The sequence below is a fragment of the Bufo bufo genome, chromosome 9 (assembly GCF_905171765.1).
Source record: "Bufo bufo chromosome 9, aBufBuf1.1, whole genome shotgun sequence".
NCBI lineage: Eukaryota > Metazoa > Chordata > Amphibia > Anura > Bufonidae > Bufo > Bufo bufo.
In genome coordinates this window covers 54,656,776-54,670,915 of record NC_053397.1, presented here as the reverse complement: position 1 = coordinate 54,670,915, position 14,140 = coordinate 54,656,776, and the positions used below count along the sequence as shown (strand labels likewise).

The 14,140-nt window shown below is 42.1% G+C and overlaps 1 protein-coding gene across 3 annotated transcripts in view; it reads right to left on the bottom strand.

The window, feature by feature from the left end:
• The window catches only part of TGFBR3 (transforming growth factor beta receptor 3), a 200,036-nt gene that overhangs the window by 37,600 nt on the left and 148,296 nt on the right, over nucleotides 1–14,140 (bottom strand). Inside the window, exons 10-13 of one of the 3 annotated variants that reach the window (XM_040408413.1) lie at nucleotides 12,307–12,456; nucleotides 8,942–9,088; nucleotides 6,681–6,851; nucleotides 3,513–3,812 (exon numbers count right to left, since the gene is read on the bottom strand). In XM_040408413.1, coding sequence (XP_040264347.1) covers nucleotides 3,513–3,812; nucleotides 6,681–6,851; nucleotides 8,942–9,088; nucleotides 12,307–12,456 — 768 coding nt within the window. The remainder of the gene's footprint in view (nucleotides 1–3,512; nucleotides 3,813–6,680; nucleotides 6,852–8,941; nucleotides 9,089–12,306; nucleotides 12,457–14,140) is intronic. The other 2 variants (XM_040408414.1, XM_040408415.1) reach the window with 2 other exon arrangements.

Below are 14,140 nucleotides of genomic sequence, written 5' to 3'. Positions count from 1 at the left end.
AGTGCCCCCTTGTCTTTTGAGCGCATTTTACATGGAACAGTTTTTCACCATATTTTTTGTATGGCCCATTTATATTTTTGTATAGGTTAATCATGTCCCCCCTTAGACATCTCTTCTTAAGACTAAATACATTTAATAATTTTTATCTTTCTTCATAACTAAGACCCTCCCTGCCCCTTATCAGTTTAGTCGCTCTCCTCTGTACTTTTTCCAGCTGCAGTGCGTCCTATGGACTGGTGCCCAGAACTGAACTGCATATTCCAGATGAGGCCGCACCAACGCTTTGTAAAGTGGTAATATTACATCCCTGCCCTGCGAGTCCATGCCTCGTTTAATGCATGACAATATCCTGGTGGCCTTAGAAGCAGCTAAATGATATTGCTGAATTTCTCTGTCCTACTCACTGAGATGGAAGCACATGCTCCGTTCCATCCTTCAACTGCTACCAGCTGCAGCAGTCAGGAGACGCCCTCAGAAAGGCAGAACTACTGGAGCAATAAATGGGGAGATCTCTGATTCCATGGGAGGTACATACAGGGCTGGTTCTAGCTTTGTTAGAAAGAGGTTGTCATGTACGAGATTATGTGATGAGGGGCATCCTCCACATCTAACAGAAAAAAGGTTTCTATACAAACATAGAAGAGGATTCTTTACGGTAAGAGCAGTGAGACTATGGAACTCTCTGCCTGAGGAGGTGGTGATGGGGAGTTCACTAAAAGAGTTCAAGAGGGGCCTGGATGTATTTCTGAAGTGTAATAATATTACAGGCTATAGCTACTAGAGAGGGGTCGTTGATCCAGGGAGTCTGATTGCCTGATTGGAGTCAGGAAGGAATTTTGACCTCTAAAATGAGAAAAATTGGCTTCTACCTCACAGGGGCTTTTTTTTTTTTGCCTTCCTCTGGATCAACTTGCAGGATAACAGGCTGAACTAGATGGACAGATGTCTTTTTCAGCCTTATATCTTATGTTACTATCAAGGCTAAATTTTTTTTTTTTCTGGACAATTTATGCAAAAATCACTGACAGCCAACATTTTTTATGAACAAATCGGAAAACCATAATGAACCATAAAAATGATAAGTAATACATGCCTATAGGTGAGATACTAATACCTAACACATCGCCAGTATTTACGGTGAGCTCTAAATGCCGAGAATTACAATCAGACTCAAAAAAATCATGGAGATTTTTTTCACAGACACTGGAAAAAGTCCCCTATTTTTATAGACTATCCAGGAATTTGTCGATGGTCGGCAACCCAGGTTACTATGTACGATTTTCATTTTTTACATTAGTCATGGGATAACCCCTTTAACATTCATAAGGTTTTGGTAAATTTCTCTGTGTGCAAACACAGCAATCCACTGTGGGCACAAGGGGCGAGTACACTGAAGTGACCCATCGAGCTTTTAAGTGTCTGCAGATCATCAAAGGCATCCCGAGCATGAAATATAGAAGGCTTATCGTCAGTGTTATTTTTTGCCAGAACCGAAAGCTGCAAGTGTATTTCCATGTATTCCCTCTAAGAAGCAAAGCAGACAGAAGACCAGATGGATATGTTTTTTTTTTTTACATCTGCAGCTTTAAAAATGATCAAGTTTTTGCCCTTTGCTCTGTTAAGGGTACTTTCACACTAGCGTATTTTGATTCCGGCATTAATACATCTCTATGGAAATGAATGCCGGATCTGGCAAGTGTGGTATTGTTCCGGGATTTTGGCTGGAAAAAATACCGCAGCATGCTGCGGTATTTTGTCCGGTGAAGTACCGTACAAGGGACAGAACGGAAGACATCCTGATGCACAATGAACAGATTGCTTTCTATTCATAATGCATTAGGACAAAACTGATGAGTTTTTTTTACGGTATTGAGACCCTTTACCGGATTTCAGTAGTGGAAAAGAATAACGCTGGTGTGAAAGTACCCTAAATCCGGGACAGAGTTCTGTTTTCCACGCACTATGTGGTAGGAGGTCGATGTACGAGCATTAATCTCACTCCGCTGTCATGTAGCGCAACGTAAACCGCTTAAAAGTGAAGTTATGACAGAAGGAAAGAAAACTGCTTAACATAATGGTTCAGCTGTCATTAGTCTAAGGCCTCATTCACACAACAGTTGTTTTGGTCCGCATCTGAGCTGCATTTTTTGAGGATGGGGCCAATGGGGCCGCAAAAGATGCGGACAGCACTCTGTGGGCTGTCCGCATCCGTTGCTCTGTTACGTGGCCCCGCCCAAAAACTAGAACATGTCCTATTCTTGTTCGTTTTGTGGACAAGAACAGGCATTTCTATCATGGGCCGCAAACTGGCATCCGTGTTTTGCAGATCCGCAATTTGCAGACTGCAAAACACAGCGCGGTCGTGTGCATGCAGCCTAAAGGAAACTAAGTAAAATTTGCAAATGAGTTACAACGGTTAGAACAACAGTTGTCTTGGATTAGAAAAACATGGCTGCTTTCTTCCAAAAACAGCACCGCCACTGTCCACAGGTTGTGAGCGGTATTGCAGTTCTGTCCAACTGATTCCAATGGAGCTGAGCTGCAATACCCTTCACAACCCATGGACCCAAGGGTGGTGCTGTTTTTGTAAAGAAGCAGACATATTTTTCCAATCCTTGACAATCCTTCTAGTCAGGCTAGTTTCACACCACAGCCTGGCGGATCTCTCTGCATTCCAGCATTCCCGGAAGCTAAAGCGTCGCCATCCGGCTCCATTAACTATAATGGGGACAGGGCAAGGTGTTATCACGTTTTCACTGCCTGGTCCTGTCAATCAAAGTGCAGAGGGTGCTGCAGTTACAGAGAGAGCTGAGCCTCTAGGTGTAATGGCGACGCCCCCGTTGCTCCTAGAGGCCTTTTTGCATATATTAAAACATAATTTTTCTCAGTAATGCGGGCACATATGAACATGGAACCAACACAGATGTCTTCAGCTGCCAAGTGCACATGTAACAGGTCAGCCGGTGTCATAGGTACAAATCTGCTGACAGATGCCCTTTAACATTGCTCTAACCCTGGGCCTGTATCACCGTCTAAATAATCTGTACTGAAGAAATTGGGCAGTTTTGATCAACGAGGCCCACTTTCCCACAAATTACCCAGAGCAACATATCTCCTCTGTGTATTTTCTAGGCCTCTTTAGAAAATAATAGCAAACATATGATTGCTAGTAAAAGCCAAGCTCACAGCTTCCTATGCTCTGGCTTTTACAAATGTGAGTGTTTCACGTGTTGGTGATCCACCGTGTTGTCTGGTTTATGCATCTGGTGAAGTTTTGTCTTGACTAAAATAATTTAATACAAGAAGAAAGAAAATTGTCTCAGCCTTGGCAGCTGTAAGACTTACTCTCTTGAAAATGAGGTTATCTGTGTGTTTGACTGGTGAGAGTAGGAGTTCACTGCACTGCCACATTTTTCTTGTTAATTGGTAGCTGACCTTGTAGCTGCGCATTTACCAGTGACCTCAAGTCCTTAAAGAAGATGACAAATGGAATACAAGGGCCTAGCGCTCACCTTGGGCAGGCCCTTCACGGCTCCAACGCGATTTGTGCACAGAGTCAACTCGCAGTGGAGGAAGACCAACGACGTGTCAAACATGGATTTAAACATGAAGCTGAAACGCTTTTTCTCCGTCTGCTCTTGCGAGGTTGGATAGTTCATATTCTTCACTTTGTAAAACTTTACGGATTCGTCGGTAGGGCATATGTTTTCTATGAGCGTATGTTGGGTGGAGGCGTCCACGTTGGAGGAGGAAGAAACAGAGCAACTGTGGATCATGAAGCTTAATTCTTTCTCGACTTTGGTAACCGAGACCTGTAAAATAAAAAAAATGGAAATTATTGGAATGTTTTTCAAAACAGATCTTGAAATAGCTGATAGGGACCCTTCCACCAGAAAAAGGTATTTTTTTTAAAAGCTACATTTTGAAGACTTTTTGGCTGTTTATGTTGTTCCTTTTGTCATTACTATAACATTGAAAATTAAATAAAAAATGTCTGGAGCAATCAAGACAAATTATAAAACCTCTTATGTAGATCCTATTATCAGTTCATTGCTGCTCCGAGGGGTAGATTTTATTTGAAGGATGATCTTCATGAAAATAGCAGGTGGAGAATCGGGATAACAGTGTGACAGCTCTGTGTTTGGGCTCATTCACACAACTGTGTGTCCCGTGCCCATACTGCGAACCGGAAATTGCGGTCTGCAATGCACAGGCACCGACCGTGTGAATCCCGTATTGAGGCGTGGACCCCTTTGACTTGAATGGGTCTGCGATCCGCAATATACAGCAAAAGATAGGACATGTCCTATCTTTTGTGGTGCGGAGGCACATACCCAAAAGCCCATAGAAGCGCTTCATAGTGCTTCCGTGGGCTTTCGATCCTTTCGATCCATATCTTGCGGACTGTGGACCCATTCAAGTCAATGGGTTTGCGGTCCGCAATACAGGCATGGACGGCCTACGGTTGTGTGAATGAGTCCTTTCTCTTGATAGGCCTAGATAAAGATACCCACAAAAGATCACTGTCTGTGTAATGTGAATCGATCATTCCCGTTCCCTCTCTGGCCACAGAGATGGTCTGACTGACAAAGTTAAGCGAGGCTGTTTGCCGGGCTAAAATTCCAGACAAAGAGAAAGGACAGTAAGTAGAATTCATGAAGTGACTTCTAAAAATGAAATCCTAAAAACCATCCACCTATTCACATATTGGCTGCTAATATGCGATAAAGAAATTTGATGAAGGTGCCCATTTAACGGCTGAAACGGTAACAAACTGCTCAGCTGTGAGGAAATACTACCGGTAGATAAAGTAATCTAAAACACTGTCTAGGTCAGAGAACGCCTTGCAGAATTTCTCAGAAAATTGGAGGAACTGTGAAACGGTCCAAGAATGGGCAATACAGGCCCAAGCTGAATGCAGGAGAGCAGGAAAATAGAAGATTATCAGTGAAGTATGCCAGGAATCCGCACATGCACTCAGGTTTTATTGCACCATTAGAGATGCTATAAATGTTTGCAATGGCTTGTTATTGCAGAATTAGGAGTGAAGACACACATGTAAGAAAAAGGTGACCTAAACATCTTCAGGAACATCTCATTTGTGTCAAGGCTACTCTAAAAAAAGGGTTGCTAGATGCCTTCTAAGGAAATCTTTGGCCAGTGTCCGCAGGTGCCCACCAGAATTCAACTGTATCGCCATCGTCAGGATGATATAGTTTCATACTGTGGAGCAGGTGGCAGTATTATGCACTGCACTGTGGTACTTGGTTTTGCAGAAATTGTATTTTGTGCCCCACTTTGGTATTTGGTTCTGTAGAGGCAGTTTTTTGCGCTGCACTGTGGTACTTGGTTCTGCTGGGATGGTATTTTGTTCTGCACTACGGTATTGCTAACCCCGCTTACTTATGTTGCCCCATCTTCTGTCAATTTAGACATGCCTACAACATGGGGTCACGTTTAGGTTTTTTTCCAGGGCCACTTTAAGTTCCCATTCCCAGTATGCCCCTGTCTACAGCCCATCACCATATGTGCTATTTTTACCATAAACTGTATATACTGTACCAAAAGATTATTACAGGCTTCCAAAAACATACAGTACAGACCAAAAGTTTGGACACACCTTCTCATTTGAAGAATTTTCTTTATTTTCATGACTATGAAATTTGTAGATTCCCACTGAAGGCATCAAAACTATGAATTAACACATGTGGAATTATATACATAACAAACAAGTGTGAAACAACTGAAAATATGTCATATTCTAGGTTCTTCAAAGTAGCCACCTTTTGCTTTGATTACTGCTTTGCACACTCTTGGCATTCTCTTGATGAGCTTCAAGAGGTAGTCCCCTGAAATGGTTTTCACTTCACAGGTGTGCCCTGTCAGGTTTAATAAGTGGGATTTCTTGCCTTATAAATGGGGTTGGGACCATCAGTGGCGTTGAGGAGAAGTCAGGTGGATACACAGCTGATAGTCCTACTGAATAGACTGTTAGAATTTATATTATGGCAAGAAAAAAGCAGCTAAGTAAAGAAAAACGAGTGGCCATCATTACTTTAAGAAATGAAGGTCAGTCAGTCAGCCGAAAAAATTGGGAAAACTTTGAAAGTAAGGGCTATTTGACCATGAAGGAGAGTAATGGGGTGCTGCGCCAGATGACCTGGCCTCCACAGTCACCGGACCTGAACCCAATCGAGATGGTTTGGGGTGAGCTGGACCGCAGAGTGAAGGCAAAAGGGCCAACAAGTGTTAAGCATCTCTGGGAACTCCTTCAAGACTGTTGGAAGACCATTTAAGGGGACTACCTCTTGAAGCTCATCAAGAGAATGCCAAGAGTGTGAAAAGCAGTAATCAAAGCAAAAGGTGGCTACTTTGAAGAACCTAGAATATGACATATTTTCAGTTGTTTCCCACTTGTTTGTTATGTATATAATTCCACATGTGTTAATTCATAGTTTTGATGCCTTCATAGTCATGAAAATAAAGAAAACTCTTTGAATGAGAAGGTGTGTCCAAACTTTTGGTCTGTACTGTATATACCCTATAAAAAAAAATTGATATACTGATATATGGAGCCTATACCGGGGGCTCTTGACACTGCACTGATACATTGCTAGGACATCTTTTTTTTAAAAGGGTTGCGTTTAAACCGAATAACAATGATATCAGTAGGACCTTACCTCTACAAAGACCTGTCCATTTTCAGCCACAGTGAAGGGGACCGGAGCAGGTGTCAGAAACAGATCAGTCTTGTACAGCTCCATATTAAACGTGACATTATTTATCGTGGTATCAGGTGAAAACATGGGGTCGAAGTGATCCGTGCTGTCTTTTGGAATGGTGCAGTTAAACTATAAAAGGGAACAACACAAAAAGGTAAAGAATATAAACTATTAGGAGATGACATGCAAATATTTGTCAGGTTTTACTTGGTTGGTCTTTCCAAACGATATCCATTGGTGAAGAAAGCTGCATAGGACTTGGAAATAAAACTATTAGTTCCATTACCTGTTTTAATTACCGCAGGGCATTCAGATGGCTAACGGAATGTAGCACACAGCACAAGACTGATAACAGGCCAGACAGTTTTTACATCTTAACTTGAGTTCCGCTCTAGCACCATTTTCTATCACAGTGTACCCATTTTTTCTTTTTGTTTTATAAACCTGAATAGGTCTAAAATTCGATCAAATTCATAATTCATCTTTTAAAGGGCCTTTCTCTGTTTTTCTGACACAGAGCTTCAGGACCTTCGGCCTCCACAACTACAGGATAATATAATAAAAACTTGACTACCTACAGCACTCGTAGAGGAATCTTAACGGGGTTGACTCACTCCAGCATCAGCCCTGTACCCCACATGGATCCGGAGATCTCCCCCTTCATTGCTCTGCTAGATTTATATAAGCTGACAGCTCAGAGGAGTGTCTTTTCTGCTGCAGCTCAGGGGGTGTGTCTTTTCTGCTGCAGCTTTCTGCCTATAACAGCTCAGGAGGCAGTTGAAGGATGCAACTGAGCATGTGCGGCCTTCTCAGTAAGCAGGACAAAGAAATAAGAAAAAAAAATGAACAGCAGGTGGCGCAATACAGATCCCCTAATAGTACAATGTGGCAGGCTCTCTCAGGCAGTGGGGGCCATAAACCTTGGATACGAGCACTGTATAATGCGATGGAATATTAAATCAAGCCAGCAAAGGAGGCAATATGGGCAATTACAATACATTAGTAAGAAACTGGCATTAACTTTCTCTACATGATAAATGCCATTTGCTGAAGTGAGACAACCCCTTCAATGAATATGGATTATACAATTGCCAAAAGTAAACCTGTCTTCAGTAAGCTTCTAAGCGCTCCCTGGTGGTGGCTGCAAGTAGCCTAAATTTTGAGTCAGGAAATTTAATTAGTACAGAAGACCTATTAAAGAGAACCCGTCATCTCTCCAGGTTTATCTTTTCAGTAGATAACTGTATAACAATTCTCAAGCTTTTTTTTAGATCCCTGTGTGGTGCCATTTCTCTACATTACTATTTAAGAGTCTTAATAACTGAGGACGAGTTCACACTACCGCTAGCTATTTCCATTGTTCTGCTCCATTAGAGGAGCAGAACAATGAAAATAATGGAAGTGCTGGATTCAGCACATAAGGTGAACAGAGGTGAACAGATTCTATTGACTACAATGGAGCCTGTTCAGGAACTTGTTTTTTACCTGACATTAAAGTCCTGCATGCAGGACTTTTTTGTTTGGCCTGTCTGACGAAATTTGCGACAGAGGCCCCAAGTGGAGCTTCCAAAGCAGATGTGAACAAGCCCTGAATGTCACAAGTTTGGACAGTATCACACTATCCAATCTGAGCTGACAGTGGCAGACTGTACAGGGACACACCCCTTTGACACGCGGTCATGGTAACTCCCACTTGTTAATTTATTCATAAACTTCTAAGGAATAGAAGAGGAACACCACAAAACACAGTTATAAGAAAAGATTATCCAGAATCTATATTTCATGGGGAATGCAATGATTTAGTAAAAGAGACATGTGAGGAGATGTGACAGGTCCTCTCTAAGTTTTAAAAAGGCAAACTACAGTAGAGTAATTTAACTATGGCAGGTACATTATTATTTATAATACTATTATATTCATATAACCATTATCATAATATTTAGAATGTTTTCATTTGCCCTGTAAAGATACTAGAAATAACTATGGATATTTTTGGTTCTCTACTGATATCTATGTAAGGACAGAAGCCAACTGTGATCCAGTTGGGTCCCATCATGATCTAATGGGCTCCTAAAGTCTATTTATCCACCCCTAATTCTACACCACCCAGGCACCAAAAAGACAAAAAGTAGCAAGACCCTTATATCTGAGGGGAGGGAAGTTCTGGAAAAAAAAAGATTCTGAATATGGAGCCCCTGATCTCCCTGAAAGGCACATACCACAACAATTTCATGCCGCTTCAAGTAGGGAAGATCTATTTCTGTTTCATCTGCGTCTCCTGGAAAACCGCTGTCTCCAGATTCCAAATCCACGTAATCTCTAGGCCAGCCACTTCCCTCAGTGGGTGGTGACAGCGGTATAACAATCTGTAACATCACAGGAAAAGCTGTCAGTGTGACTGCTTTTTAAAAAATAAAAATAAAAAATAAAACCAAACCAAAAAGTTCTTTCTGACTAAACAACTGCAATTATACAGTACATGCATTGCTTCTCCTTGGAGACTGAAAACGTACAGTCACATATGCTGATATATTAGGGCAGGGATGCTCAACCTGCGGCCCTCCAGCTGTTGCAAAATTACAACTCCCATCATGCCCTGCTGTAGGCTGACAGGTGTAGGCTGTCCAGGCATGCTAGGAGTTGTAGTTTTGCAACAGCTGGAGGGCCGCAATTTGAGCATCTCTGTATTAGGGGAATGCATGCACGCCAATTCCGAAATATCATTATTTGTTATAATCTTATTAGTCGTCGCTGCCTTAAAAATTCCTAAACAGAATTCAGGCTGCTCATTATGAAGATTTTCTCTACTAAATTAAAGGGGGATGGGGGAGTTGGGGGGCTGTTTCTAAATGAGGAGAGACAGCCATGTACTGAGTCTTATTTTTAGGCAATGCTTCTTGGGAAAAAGCATGCAGTTGTAGACAGTTGCTTCTGGTTTCTTGCCCCTCATCAGCACAGGGTAGGGGACTGGTTGGCTGCATGAGATGCCTTAAACATAACTGCATCAAAGGCATCTCATGCAGCCAACCGGTAGCCTGTTCTGTGCTGATGAGGTGCAAAAACCCAGACACAGTGCTGTCTACAGATGAGTGTCTCTGGTTTGGCTGATAGTTTGCATACTCTTTCCTGTGGAGCACTGCCTTAAAAAAGAATTCTCAATTCACCGCTGTGTCTGATCAATAAGAAACAGTGCTCCTCCTGAACTGCATCTAAGACATCTCATCCAGCCATCTCATTTTTTTTATACCTAGAGATCACGCCCTTGGGAGGAAGTTGTGCTACTGTGTGTACAATGTTTGTGTCGAAGGAAGGATTTAGGGTTATATTGTGGGCTCAAATATAGAGATTTGTTTTATAGAGCACTATACAGATTGGCCTAAAGTACAAGCTGCATATCAGCATGTGATTCAAGTTAAAGGGGTTTTACCAAGTGTTTTTTACTGATGACCTAGGTCACCAGTATCTGATCGGTGGGGGTCCAACACCCGGGACAACCGCCGATCAGCTGTTTGAGAAGGCAGCGGTGCTTGCAGTAGCGCCGTGGCCTTTCCTCAGCTCAGCAAGCGCAGCGTCATACATTGGATAGCAGCTGTGCTTGGTATGGCAGCCCATCCTCATTCAGTTCAATGAGGCTAAACTGCGCCTAGGACATGTGACCGATGAACATGAACACATGGCCTAAGCTGGAGAAGAACTTCTCCGCTGCCTTCTTGAAAACAGCTGATTGGTGGGGTTCCTGGGTATCAGACCCCCACCAATCAGACACTGATGATGTATCCAGAGTATACAATGTGCTGAGGCTTTCATCTGAAAATATTCAGGAAATAAGGGTTATTAAACCCTTTGGTAAACATTGTCTGCTCACGCACAGGTAGTTAAGATGTGAACATGGATACGAGATGCATTTGCGTGTGTGTATATATATATATATATATATATATATATATATTATAGGTAAATGGGGCACATATATTATAGAGTGAGCGGTCAGTTGTTTTTTTGACTCAACATCACATCATTAACATCATATGTAAAAGGCCAACAGCCAAGAAAGTAAAGCAGCCCTATGACTCTCACAGAATGCAAGGACTAAACGTGCGCTGATTTCTGCCGGATCGGCAAACTATCTGTAATGTGTGGGCTCTCCCCCAACAGCTGATGTTGGAGAAAAGAGGACTGGGCATGTGGAATTTCAATTAGGTCTCATTATTAACACCACATATAAAAGGCCAAGAGCCAAGAAGGCAATTTTGTCAGAACTGGCAAACTATCTGGGATGCGGGGAGATTTTTCCCCGGAATGAAGTTAGGGAAAAGATTATTTGGCACTTTGAATTTCAATGTTCAATTCCTTTGTTCTCAAAAGAGATAAGCCTCAGGCGTGACAGCGGCTTACTCCCGTTTCCCCACTGAGAATACATGCACAGTCAACTGAATGTGCATGTGTATGGGGGAGTCAGCATGAAGAGCTGAATGATCATTTGAAGGTGCATCGGCACCTTAAAAAGGACCTGTCACAGCTCCTGACATGTTGATTTTAATAGCTACATGCATTTCCCATGTAATAAGAATTCTGGAGCATCTGTTCTTATGTTTCTATGTTGTGTGACTCATTTATTATTTCTACTAGAAGTTACCAATGAATTGCCAGCAGTCTGCAATAAAGGTACAGAGGGGTGTTAACCAGTTGGGGAGTGTCCCTGTATAGTTTGACAAAGGCAGCACTGATTGGATAGAGTGAGTCTGTGCAGGAACACACGCCCAACTGGTTACCACTCCTCTGTACCCTTCCTGCAGACTGCTGGCTATTCATTGGTACTGTAACTTCTAGTAGAAATATTAAAGGAACGACACAACATAGAGCTTTAAGAATAGAGGCTCCAGAATTGTTATTACGTGGGGGCTGCAAGTAGCTATTAAAACAGGCATGTAAGGAGAGGTGACAGGTTTAATTGTTAAGGATTCTGCTAAATAATAAATCTTAAAATGACACTATAATATAATAATCCTGCACTGTCTAACTGTAGTTATCAAAATCAAGAGTTCAGGCCAAAACCAATCTATTCAATAAGTTACATTTTATATATATATATATATATATATATATATATATACTTAGGTGCTCCAATATGAAGCACTGGTGCCCCCTCTATTATGTGACCCATTGAAATATTGAAACAGTGCACATAATAATTTCAAGCTGCACATCTAATTATATATTATTATGCCTGCATAAGTCATTACTGATCCTCCATGGACATCCTGAGCTCACCAGAAAACTAGAAAAACATGCACATAGTTCTAAATAGGTCAACATGTGACTGGGCAATGGATACGATGGATCTGGACAGAAAAAAAAAATCCAACCTGCTCAGTCTATTTTCCCCCGGATCCTGGAGGGGAGTCTACAGCAATGAGATAACCGGCGGGGTCTGGTAACAAAGATCTCTGGTCTAAAGGTGTACGACACATCCCCTGTCTAAGGGCACCGTAAGGCACATTTAAAGCATTACTATCGTTCAGCTAAAGTCTTCCTATCCTGTTAAATGCCTTGCACAGAGCTAGCTGCTCATGTAACTACTTACAGTATTGAAGTATACAATGTTTGAGTCATCAATAATGTGCTGTGTCTCACATTCCGTCAGGGAAGACTCTAAGATAAAATGAGTGCCATTTTCTCTTGCTCTGCAAAGTGGATCAAGTAGAGAAAGTTCTTCCCTTACGTATCCATAGGCCTTAAAAAGGATGCAACAGGTAAATGGATGCGACTATAGTTATTACATTCGAAAACAAGTGCAAATGTCAAAACAAACAGGTCATTCCAAACACATTGTAGTCTGTTTTTTGCTCTGATCATACACATTTGATGAATGTCAGTGGATCTTTCTGACAATCTAATGTATAGGTGAACCCCCACCCCAATCCAGCAGGTTGGATTTCAACATCCTAGATGCCTTGTTCTGCTGGGATATGTGTCATTGGGACAGCGGCTTGTCTCCCTCTCATCATTGATATTGATGGGGAGGATGACAGATATCTAATAAGGGTTTGGCCGACAGATATCTCATGTGTACAGCCAGCTTCAGTCATATCTCCTGATCACCTTTCCAAGCCTACAAATTATAGCTTAAAGGGTGTGTCTGAGTGTTTAATACTGATGACCTATCCTCAGGATAGGATGTCAGTATGTGATGGGTAGGGGCCGCCACCCAGCGCTGCCACTAATCAGGAGTCTGAAGAGGAGCACTTCCAACAGTTGATTGTCGGGGGTGATGGGAGTCTGACCCAAACCATTTAGGTAATGACCTATCCTGAGGATAGGCAATCCATATAAAATCCCTTTAAAATTGTTACTAAGACAAGATGCCAGCTCTTTTACTGGCAAAGCTTACCATAGACATGAGAGGGTCAACCTCCTGATTAACATGCAGACGTCACAGTCTGATTTAGAAACTGTATAGCAATGATTTTACATTATGTATAGAGTTGTTGTTAGATCCCTATAGGTTAGTATTATCTGAGGACTATATGGTGGTATTTGCTAATTTAGAACTACACAGTATACTAATCTTGCAGAGTATGGTGGTGTTGGCAGCAATGCATACAATTGTTATTTGGCCAACATATGGCCCTGATATTAACAGTACAGCATGGCGCTTATAATTAGGCACGGTTATTTGGACACTATATGACAGTACATATGCAGAAGTTCCAACAGCAGCTAACATACAGTAAAGCAGGGGTGATAATCTAGAGCTGTAACCATGTTTAATGCAGTAAACCTAGTACAGATTACAAGACTTTCTTACTTCCCCTGCTGGATCAAAGGTCTTTGTTTGGAATATGGCTTAGGACAACCTGTACAAAACACAAGCTTGGAAACCTAGTCGTCACCTGTTGGACATATTATCACTGTGCTCGGGGCTCTCTGGGACTGTACCTAAAAACCTCTTTCAGCTAGCCTGTGGAGAGACGACACTTTCAGCAGTACCAACCCTTCCATTGCTATGCTGGTTCCACATTCCCAGCTGGGATCACTTGACCGTCCAACTGGCTGCGGGCTCTTCCTCTGATGTTTTGACCGGATGTGCTCTTCTTTCTGCCTGTTTAGCTACATAAAGCAGATTTACTGTAGCTAAACAGGAAGAAAGAGGAACACATCCAGTCACAAGTCAGAGGAAGAGCCCGCAGCCAGTCAGTGGTCACATGATCCCAGGCTTGATTGCGGAATCGGAGGAGTGATGGAGGGTAAGCACTGCTCAAACTGTCTTCTCTACACAGGTTAGCTGAAAGAAGCTTTTTAGGTACAGGACCAGAGAGACTATTTAAGGTCCTTACAGAGTGGTTACATAAGACTTCCTTCCCACTTTTCCACCTTCAATATCTACAGTCATGTCATATACAGTTATACAATCACTA